Source organism: Helianthus annuus, chromosome 10, assembly GCF_002127325.2.
Source record: "Helianthus annuus cultivar XRQ/B chromosome 10, HanXRQr2.0-SUNRISE, whole genome shotgun sequence".
NCBI lineage: Eukaryota > Viridiplantae > Streptophyta > Magnoliopsida > Asterales > Asteraceae > Helianthus > Helianthus annuus.
In genome coordinates, this window is record NC_035442.2 from 97,601,290 (window position 1) to 97,613,183 (window position 11,894).

Genomic DNA, 11,894 nt, shown 5'->3' on the forward strand with positions numbered 1-11,894 from the left:
TTTATTTCACCACAGGTTCACGGGTTATTTTGGCCGGGGTGAAGAGTGAAGAATAACCCTAGGATGCTAACCGAAGATGTTTATCACTTATATAAATAAACATGTATTTTGAGCCTTAGTGCTATGAACTATCTTTTGGAATGTAACCCTAACTTTAATATTAATGGAACTGTCTTTTGGTTCGGATCACCGTTTCTAATGACACGCCAACCGTATTCGGGTTGGGGTGTTACATCGAGTATTGTGCTTCAACTCATACGGCTGTTGAGATTCGTTGGATTGCATTTGTTTTGCATGAGCTACATATTTCTATATCTTGTCCACCGACTTTCTAGTGTGACAATATTAGTCTCACCTACTTAGCAGTCAATCCAGTGTTTCATCAGCGCACGAAACATCTTGAGTTTGACTTGCATTTTATTGGGGACATGGTTCTAGCTCAGACACTTATTGTTCATTATGTTTCTACCACCTCCCAGATAGCAGATATTTTGACCAAAGGTTATCTTCCTCTCGGTTTGATGCACTTTGGTCCAAGCACATTGCTCCGCCCGTTTCGCTTGAGGGGACATTTTAGAGAGTTGAGTTAGTTACAAGAGATGGTTATGTTAGTGCTGGTAGTTAGTTATAGTTCTGTTAGCTAGAGCCTTTGTATCTCTCTTTAAGGTCCTATATATAGGATGTCATACTCTATACTTACTTACATTTTATTCATAGCGAGATTACACTTCACATTTACTCATTTCAGGGACTTTGAATGCACTTGCATGCATTGCCACTATCATGTGTCACACCAGAAAGAAAAAAAACCATGCAAGGATACATGCTACAATTGGGGGATCATGTAAGTTAAATGGGCCCGAATAACTTTTGGGGCTTTGGCCTGCTTTGTCGCTCTGTTCTTTTGACTCACTGGTCCCGGATAACCGCCCCACTATTCTAGCCTACTCAATGTTCCGGCCCAACTGATTCATCATTTCTGTTAACTTAATGTTTATATAAATCCTAAAATATATTGAGAAATTTGAGTAAACGAATGGTTTTATTTAATAAATTTATTATCCCTTGCTTTAGGTATTACAACAGGATCATATATATCTACATTTATAGTTTATTGAAAACTGGATGATTGGTAAAACATATTTAACTTGTAACTTCTTATAATTTTTTAAAATTATTTTATGGTTACAAAATTAGGATATTAAAACAAGAGTCTTTGGAAATTTATTAGATTCTGATTAACAAACGTATAACTAAAAGCGTTACAATCTTTGGAAATTTATAAAATTCTGATTAACAAACGTATAACTAAAAGCCTTACTGTTGGCATTACCGAAAACTAAATAAATAAGACAAACAGGACGACAAAACAATAATTATTCTAACAAATTTCACTATAAATTTGCATGTAAAAACACTTCCAAATTTGCACAAAGGTTATATGGGAGATGAGAGAATTTTCCAAGTTGAATATAGGCGTTCTAGACTTCTAGTCTCGTGTAGCAATAAAACCAGATGCAATCCTATGTACTTCAAATTTGCCATGGAAATAATGATTAAATAATTGCGAAAACTGATTTAAATTCCACTTATATTATCTAGTGTGTAAGACATTTAATCTTGTATTTTTAGTTATAAAACAATTAACAAATCCATTATATAATCAGCACTAGTTGTTAGCAAAAGAAATGTAAAAGCACACATATATATATAAAAGATAAACATAAACATGTGTATATATTGCATGAAAGTATTTATATTTCCATTTTGTATTGATTTCATCCTATAGAATATATATATAAATAGATATCGGTATTTGTAACACGTTAGGCAAGTTCTCAGAAGAGATACTGGATCATTATACATGTCCGACCAATCTCAAATACTAGTAACCCCGAGTAGAATTCATTTCAGGATCAACATGAGCAATCAAAACCAAGATCGTGAACTTGGACGGTATTGGTGATTATATTAGAACACAGATGAAACAATATTAATGTAAACATGTTATATACTGTAAATATCGTATTTTAATTTTATGAGTAACCTTAATCTTTAATTTCTCTAAATAGTAGTAATTACTAAAAAGATATAGATCATTATTGGTATCTATTAATCTCATCCAAATAATAATGAATATATAATCAATATTTTATTAACCATATTGAGTGTTAGTAAGTTGCTCTTATACTCCTAAATGCAACACTACTAAACGGCAGATGCATTGTTCCCATCTTTATTCAAGATCTAGCAATACGCAAACCACCACTAGTGCTCTAGTGATGGCCATGGGTATTTAAATTCCACTTATGGTGGACCCAGGTGAGTTTTCCCCACCAGGTCTTAAGTTCAAGTCTAGGTGATAAGAGTTTCTCATTGAGTGGTTTAAATTGGGGATCTATTGTACGAGGGGGCTCTCTAGTGCGGACCCAGTTAAGACAACGTATGCTAGACCTCCCGACATTTGCGATTAACTAACAATTATTTCAAAAAAAAAAAAAAAACAATACGCAAAATTACACAGATTAAATTATATTAACAATGATTGCATTACAAGACCTTGGCGAATAAATGTAGGGAAGTGATAGAAAGGACCCTTTGCCATTACATTAGAATAAACAAGGAGAAAAGTTGCTACACGATTAGTACATGAAGTCACATCATTAGTACAATAATTAACATCGATCTAGTGATAAGAACAAGAGACAGTTCTATAATTGAGTTATTAAAGATATAATAGGCCAAAAACATGATGTGGTGGGCCTAATTATATATTATTTAGGATCCAATCTTATGCCCTCTTTTAGAGTTAAAGAAAACATAATAACATAGTCTAAGGTTATTTACCAAAAAGACCTTTATCATGTAATCCATTATAAGGTGATCAATCACATATTTAACCAACTTGATGAAAGTAACATATTGTTCAGGTTAATTGGTCTTCATTAGTAAGTAACCATTCATATTTAATTATTTGGCTCTATCCTGAATGACATCAAATCCCATCTCAGTTGGATCTGTTGCTTGAAGTTCATAATGGATGCCCTCCAATACTCTTCTTATTCCATCTTTTGATGTAGCATATAGCATCTTTGCTCTTATTCTTGATGCATTTGGAGCCCTGAAACATATAGAAGAAGTTGGATATGCTCGTGTTTTAAACGCTTTCAACGGTCAAAAGTTCGATGTTTACGAGATCAGTAAAAGGTGACTATGATCATGGTTTAAACGATCATCGACAGTCAAATCGAACTCATTAATAAGTCTTGTACTCGTTATTTCAATTCTTGTTATCATTCTGATACATGTTTTTGATGAATTTATAACTAAGGATATACAATCTGAAGAAATAGTATTTGAACAAATTAACATATTCCTGTCTGGTATATTGAGGGAATACAACATCAATATTATAAATCTTACATAATAATCATTAAATTTAAGCTAAAATATTTATGTTATGGAAAAAGTGTATTTTACAATTAATTAATATTTTTATGTTAACAGACAAAATTCTTACTAGAATAACGGTTTAATAAGTCTGTAGTGATAATTATATAGATAAATATTTCCAGACTGAATGATCCAATCCAAAGCTATGATGTCATATAAAATTACTTTATTTTCATTAAATTAATAATTCTTTGATTAATTTGTGTTTGGGTAAAAAAAAAAAAATTGTTTGACTAAAGAGTATTTCATGGCAAACATACAAATATAAGAAAATAACATGTGACATGGTTTTTGTAACATGGTTCGGAGTAATTAATTAGCTTGCGTGTATTTCAGTCACATATTATAGAAAAACATTAACTTAATAAAGAAATTGTATTGGCTATGACATTATAGTCTAGTGTCATCTTAATATGAGATAAGACTTAGAAACCACTAAGTCATAGGTTCGATCCCACAAGGGGGTTTTTCCCAAATTTATTAGTTTCTTTCTGAATTGATGTATATGCATTATTGCCTAGTGAAGATGAATATAATCAGATAGTTCCACCCTTGACACGATGATACTCCAGTAAACCGTCAGTGATCCAAATTTGCCGTTAATTTTTTTTTTTATTATAATTAAACAAAAGTGTTTAGATCAATGTTGTATTAGAGGAAGAATATGATTCCCACACTTTTTTTTACCTTTTGTAGTGGATCCTTCTTTTCATATTTGGAAGTAATCTAAAGCTGTTTGCTTTACTTTTTTTATTGTATTATTTTAACAATGTTTGGTCCATCAATTCACTTATTTTGGTATTAATATTTTACCTTAAAAAAAGACGTATTTACAAATTTAGGAATTATTATTATTAATTTTTTTTTTTTATAATTTCACTTTGTTTCGATCTCTAGCAATGTTTCAATTAACATTAAAGCAGATCGGCCGATTCTAACGGTTAAGCTAGAGACTACCTATCTTTGTGGTTTGGTTACAAGGTAGAAGAGTTAAACTAGAGATCGCTTATCTTACTCGTTTGGTTACAAGCTACTAAAGAAACCGAAGAGACTAAAGGGCTGTTTGTTTACCTCTTAATAAAAATGGTTCTGACATCTTACTGGTTCAGCACTTAATTGTTCAGACTGTTTGTTTCACGGGCAGATGTCTGAATGGTTCAGACATTTGACTCTGAATGGTTAAGATTTATACAAAGTCTAAATGGTTAAGACCTCTAATCTGAATTGGTCGGACATTTGCCTCTGAACGGTTAAGCATTATACAGAGATGGTTAAACCTCTAATAATAACTATTGAAAAAATTGTTTTATTTAAACTATTATATTATTTTGTCCATCAAAATTACTATTCTTTCTTGATACAAATAATATGATTATATAAATAAGAGGGAAGGATCAAGACGGACCATGCAATGAAGAAGATCTTGCTCTTATGGCAATTATCAACGGTGACAAAATCAAAATCAAAGACGGCATAGCGGCAGTCGTCTCCAGGCAGAGAAGCTTCAAGATCTGAGTACCCTTCGCTAGCACTTCCAACTTTATCGACCATCACAAGTTTCGACTTCTCGTCGATCTTAAACACTATGTACCGATGAACTTTCTTCCATTTCATCTCCATGAACGAGTTCTTGCATTCATCCGTCACCCACATTCCCGTCGTCGCCTGTAAATCAATTATTGTTATCAAGATCATCACTCACAATCATCTAAACATCATGTAAATTAAGCAGATTCTCATAAACAAACATGGTAATATTAAGATGAAGATTATGAAACTAGTTAAATGTTGGTAAACTTGATTGATTAAACTAATAAATTATACCATCTTGAAAGCCATAGCCATGGTGGATGAATGTTGTAGTGAGGTTAGAGAAAAAAAAGTGTGTTTGTTTTTGGGTTGAATGTGTGAAAAAGATTGTGGGGGAGAGAAGGATGGAATATGGCGGGTGTTAGTGTGTGAAAATTATTATATACATGGACTATCACCAAAATGGCCCTCACGTTTAAGAAAATTTCGACCATGCCAAGAAATGAAAAAAACTAATGGTCAACTATATTAAATTATTTTATGTAGTTTTCTATAAGGTTAAAATGGTAAGGTCATGTGACCTATGTTTTTTTTTTGTATATTGATGCAACCTTGGACTTGTTTTGAAGTATCAAATCAATTATTTATAAATTTTATGCGAAAAAGAATATTAATTGACTGTAGTTCGTATGTCATAGTCTTGGGAGTTTAGTTTTTACTAGAGTTTAATGTGACTTTTTCACTACACTAGTTTGGGCATAGGCCTCATTGTTAGGCTCCGCTAATGAAAAAATATAGGATCTGTCATCGGTTTTGAAACGGCTAATTTCTTTAATGCTTTGCCGTCTGTTAGGTTCTTTTGATCAACAATACTATTAGATTGTGTAATGCACATATAGTATCTTTCCTAGTAGTTGGTATGTAAGTTGACTCTATACGCTTATAAGCTTTTTGAATTTTTGATGGATATAGTACTTGCAACTTCTCGGAGGTAACAAAAATAAACATTAGATTATGTATGAAATGAACTTGTAGAAGGTAATTGGGAAAATTGTGATTAGTGTGTCTCTTACATATCTCCATTATGTGATTGTAGAGAATATGAAAGGTACTAAGCCTCATTGGCTAAAAGAGGAGAGGATTGTGTACCTTTATGACCTTGATATCTTATAAAACAGATATTCAAAAGGGTTTGTGTCTTTGTGATAGTTTGCTTCATTGCTTTGGTAACATGGTATCATTAGCCCCCACTTTTGTATGAAGTATTTTTACACCTAGGTTGTTGGGACTCAGTCAAGGTATATTGGTAAGTATATGACAAGTCTATAGAAGGTAAAAAGCATTAGAAGAATTAGATCATGACATGACACCCCCATGATTTAATTTCGGGATGAATGTATTTGCATCAATTTTACTAGACACAAATTTGGTTGCAATATAAACATATTTGAACAGATTGTCCCTTGTAATCGGAAGAGTATTTGTGTGATCAATACTTATTCGAACAATGGTACACAAATGGTCACCAAGAGAGGAATAGAGGAAATAGAGCAATCAGTACATGTTCGATATCCTGGACCAATATAACATGAAGTTGAACCTTGTAAAGTGCCACTTTGGAGTAGGGGTGTGACAACTGTCAAATTTGCATGCATCCGTACAATTATTAAACAATGATTAGTGCTTAATGACTGTGCTGAATTACAATTAATTACTTGAATTGCTTTCTAACTATTGCCATATACATACATGTGCATCATATATTGCAAATGACATATCATTACTGCATGCAAACTTTATTGATTCGAATGATGCACGAAACACCGGCAGCACAGTTATCAGACAAAATCAGAATAATGCTAACGGAGTTCAGTGCATAGACAGATATTGTATTGAGATACAGAATGAGCCAGAAACCAAGTATTACACTAGTATAGTGTGTAGGAAAGTAAGGATCAAAAAACTGTCTTCCTAGTGATAGTTTAAGTACCAGAAAGTGCTTAAAACTCACATAAACTGCAATGAAAATCAGCAAATTCAGCATTTAAACACTCTAATATCATGCAGAAATATGGTTAAATGGTCCTGAATGTTTTCCTAAGTGTCAGGAATCAAAATTGTCACAAAAGGTAACATAAAGCACACTAAACTGCATAGTTTAACACCTTAACGAACCGGTAGCCAACCGAACAACCGGGCACTACCCGAAACACCAGATTTTCACTAGAAGCATTTTTTTAACATTACCAAGCTAGTTATGATCCCCGAACATCCTAACACACTATATAACATCTAATAACTAAACACCTAACTAGATACTTGATTTCTAACCATAAACTAACTAACTAGTTTAAACCAAAGCCTAGACCCCCCCCCCACCACCTAGTAAACGGCCAACAAGGGCCCCACCTTGAGATTTTATTTTGTTATAAAATTGGATCATGTTCTTTCTTTAAAGACATAATAACCAATGGAAAATCAAGTAAAGGTGTGTTATAAGTTTAACCATCAAGATCATAACTCTCATTCTCATCATTCACAACACACACCACTTCTTTTCTTCCTTCCCCATAGCTCACGGCCGAACACCCCCACACCATCATCATCTTCATCTTCATCTTTCATTTTCCATTAAATCCATATACATACAAAGGTGTTAGAAGCATAGTAAGGAAGCTTGGAGCTTGTAGAAGTTGAAGGACCTTCACCATTTGCTTTTATCCACTTCATTTCTTCTATTGATCATCCCTAGCCTTGAGCTAGTGGTAAGAACATAATACTCTTCATTTTACATCTTGTTTAAGTGGTTAAAAGATGATACATGTTGTTAATCATGATGAACACTAAGAATCAAGAACATGAAACATGAACATAAGGTTAAAATCTTAAAGAAATCATGTTGTTTAGTGTTGAATATGCTACTTGATGATTGATTGTTTATGTTAATGATGTAGATCATCATATGATCTTGCTAGATGATAATTAAAAACATAATCTAGCAAAGTGAGAGGATGTAAATATTAAAGATCCATAGATCATCCTCACATAAATCATGAACTTGGAAGTATGAAATGTTTTTCTTGTAAAATGATGATCAAAGTAAGATGTAAGTCTTGTAAATCTAAGGTTTCAAGAATGATTTTTCAAGAAACCAAGTTAAAAATACAAAGTTTACTTAATCTTGGTTCTTAAAGAAATCAACCATGTTTTTAAAGGTTAAACAAGTGTAGAAACACATATGTAACAAGAAAAATCCAAGAAGAAGCATTTTTAGAAAATGTGATCACAAGTTGTAAAGAACTATTTTCTTTAAAAAATGATGTTTTTAAAGAAACAACCACACTTTAAAGGGTAACTAAGCTTACGAAACACACTAGTAAGTTACTACAAATTTTTGTAAATTTTCAAGTTCATGAAGTAGTAGTTATGCTTGATTCTGGCAAAATTGGTAAGTATAAATTGATTGTTGATTGATTATGTTGATTTACAAAAGAAAATGATGTGCCTTGAAGGCATGGAAACCTTCATTATTAGGGGAAACTATGGCAAAATTTTTCTAAAAATTAAATACTTAGAAAAATATTTCTAAACAAATATTTACAAGTATATTTTTAACCATGAATTTTCATGTAAAGTTTGACGTAATTTTTGTTACAAAAATTATAAATATTGGAGGTTAGTTTTTATTAATAAAAGTGACTAAATAGTATTTAGGAAAATATATATTTAGATGTCACCATTTGTGTGATTATTTGTATATTATGTGTATTAGTTATATTATTTTAGAGCTTGAAATAATATAACTCATCAAAATACCAAAAATTACAATCCAAAATATTACCAAAATCCCAAGAATATGAATATACAAAGAATACCCAAATTATTGGTGAAACCGAACAAAGGAATATAACTTACCAAATATTCCGGAAATTTTATTCATAAGTATATTTTTGGTAAATAATATTTTGGATACCAAGATAACAAAAATATGATTTTTACAATTATTACAAAATATATCATATTTTTTACAAGGAAAAAGATATATTATTTTTGGCAAATAAAAATATATATTTTTGGAATTATTAGAAGATGTATTATTTTTGGAAGAAATATATATTTTCTCAAACGAACATGAAATGCATTATTTTTGAGAGAAAATGTGTTTTCTTAAATAAACTTAAAATATATTATTTTTTGATGAAAAATGGGTTTATATATATTTTCTAAGTTAGACTTGGAAATATACTATTTTGAGACTTGTATGAGATTTATAAATATTTTTGCCCAGGGAAAAATTATGAATAATTTTTCTAAGTAATATTTCTTAAAATATATATTTTGTAAATATATATTGATGTATTTTTATTAAAGATATTATTCCGGAAAAGTCGATACAAAAATTAAGTATAAGGATACTTAACAAACACAATAAAAATACGTATTCTCGTACGTATAAATACACACCGGAATACGACACCAATACATGGCAAAAATATACAAGTATAAGAATACAAATACACCCATCCTTGGGAAGGATATTCATGTATAAATACATGAAAAGAACAAGTTAAAATACATTATTTTAACTAATATTCCAAAATTTTAATAAATATAATTTAAGTTAAAATATTTATTATTTTAACAAATAATTATATAACTTGGAATAATAGGGAAGAAACAAAGAAACGTAACTCAAAGACACTAATTAATACTAAGTCAAGTCACGACCCGCTCGTCTAATAGATCATAGTACGTTGTAGGTAGTCCTGTACATCAGAAGGAGCTTTGAGTTACAATTGATTACGAAGAACGCAAAACCGTGAGTTCATGTCCCCCTTTTCTTTTAACTGTTTTCAGTTTTATAATTTCGGGGGTGAAGTACATGTTACAAACTGTTTACAAATGTTTATATGTGGTATGGTTAGCTAAGGAAAGGTACTGCTAGATCATGTGATGGTGGGTACAATGCTTAAGACCATTAATCCTCGTAGTAGGACCGAGGGACATGAGTGATAGATCTATTTGGGTGTAGCAAGCCCACACCCATGTGGACCGGGGTTTGGCCCATGAGGTAACTATGTCTTCAAACTGAAGCCCGATGCAAAATCTGCTAGGTTTGAGCCTTCCTGCATCACGTCACACATATTAATGGCCTTGCAAACCATTAATGATTTGTTTTCCTTGATTGCTTTCATACCAGGGTTTATAAATACATACATACTTACTTATGATGATTACAAAGTTTATTCGAGCTCACACACTAAACACATGAACTCGCTCAACTTTTGTTGATGTTTTCAAAACTACATGTATTTCAGGAAACTAAATATGGATCTGGCGAGCGTTGAAGTTTTCAAGTGTTGTTTGGGATAAAAGATGTCATCCGGTGTCGAATGGTTTGGAGTGTGTATCCTATCCTGGATAGGATACATATTTTAAAGCCTAGTTTTCATTAGTGTCTTTTGAGAAGTCCTTATGGAACTTAAAACCTGTTGGTGTTGTATTTTAAACGTGAAGTCTGCGTTTGGGATTTGAAAACAATGTTGTTGTAATGTTTTAAATCTTAATTAATGGATGAATGTCTTGGTTTTATCATATAGTTGTTTGTTATGGTTGAATGCAATGATATTAAGCAAGTCCCACATAATCACGCTTCCGCAAAAGTCAGGGTGTGACAGTTTGGTATCAGAGCTTAGATTGTAGCGAACTAGGATTTCTTCTCGAGTCTAGACTACAATCATTAGGGCTCTCACGAAAATATTTTTTTTACAACATGTTTTCATTGCATATACGAAACGCCCAGATCCAGGGAACAAACGTTTTTACAAAAGGAAAGACAAGAAACACGATTGTAAGGTTACATTTGTGGTCTAGTCTGGGAGACTAGGAAGGATCTAAAGGATTTGTGAGGAATAATGAGGATACGTGATTTCATGATACATTGTCTTTAATTGCATGCTAAATGGTAGTGGTTAATATATGTGCATATGTTATGATTGTTCTGTTACAGACACTATGTCTTCATCCGAGAGCGGATTGTCCGACATGATGACCCTATGGCTATTGTTTCCGATGACGAGATCGCACCAGAGCCAGAGATCTTTACATCCGATACTGAGAGCGACCCAGATATGCTGTCAGGCGACGAGGACGACTTTCAGCCGTTCGCGTTGCCTGATTTTGGAGATAACTTACCGCTTTCTGATGGTATTCCAGACGAGGATCCTTTTGTTATTCCCATTCCAGTCCACGATCATCTTATCATCGGGCATCCCGATGGTGAGCATATTGTGGCATCGATCCTCGCTCCTGTTCCTTTAGTGGTCATCCCTCCTGAGGATTGGCCTTTTAATGATCTGTTTGATGATGATGTTGATCTGTTTGTTCAAGGTCCTCCTGATGATGCCCATGGTGATGGAGAGCTAGACGAGGATGTTGTTGCTATTCCATTTCCTGAGATCCCTGTTATTGAGTTGTCCTCTGATTCTAGTTTGCACCTTGTCTCGGATTCCTTTGAGTCTGTGACGTCTTCAGCCTTGCAGGCAGTTGGATTACGGCGCTATGCCACTGATTCTAATGATGATACGGCCATGTCAGCTGCACCATCCCCTCCACACGACCCCGAGCCTGGTCTTGAGCCAGATTTTGTTCCTGTTGATCAGCCTGATGTTGCACCTGCTGATCCTGAGCCCTTACCTGATCATGACCCTATTCCTTTTGGTTTACCAGACATTGCACCCCTTATACATAACCCAGTTCCTGCACCTGTTGACCCTCCTGTTGTTGAGCTATTTGTTCCTGCACCCGCACCCGCTGATGTTGCTCCTTTTCCTCCTGTGGAGACCAACGTCCATCGCACTGATTTGCCCCATCGTTGTCACACCCCAATTTCCACGTGTCTCACCGGTGGG

At 33.2% G+C, this 11,894-nt stretch overlaps 1 protein-coding gene across 1 annotated transcript; it reads right to left on the bottom strand.

Annotated features, from left to right (window-relative positions):
• Window positions 1-2,574: 2,574 nt before the first annotated feature.
• LOC110885502 (actin-depolymerizing factor 5) lies at window positions 2,575-5,480 on the bottom strand. The gene is made up of 3 exons (XM_022133205.2): window positions 5,278-5,480; window positions 4,859-5,118; window positions 2,575-3,121 (listed from the first exon to the last, which is right to left on the bottom strand). The coding sequence occupies exons 1-3, from the start codon at window positions 5,296-5,298 to the stop codon at window positions 2,971-2,973; spliced, it is 432 nt and encodes a 143-aa protein (XP_021988897.1). The 5' UTR covers window positions 5,299-5,480; the 3' UTR covers window positions 2,575-2,970.
• Window positions 5,481-11,894: the final 6,414 nt, after the last annotated feature.

Excerpts from the sequence above, each read along its gene's own strand:
- LOC110885502 (XM_022133205.2), bottom strand. The coding sequence starts at position 5,298 with ATGGCTATGGCTTTCAAGATG. Across the intron at positions 5,119-5,277 it reads TGGCTATGGCTTTCAAGATG|GCGACGACGGGAATGTGGGT; the intron begins GTATAATTTATT and ends ATTGATTTACAG. Across the intron at positions 3,122-4,858 it reads AAGATCTTCTTCATTGCATG|GGCTCCAAATGCATCAAGAA; the intron begins GTCCGTCTTGAT and ends TATATGTTTCAG.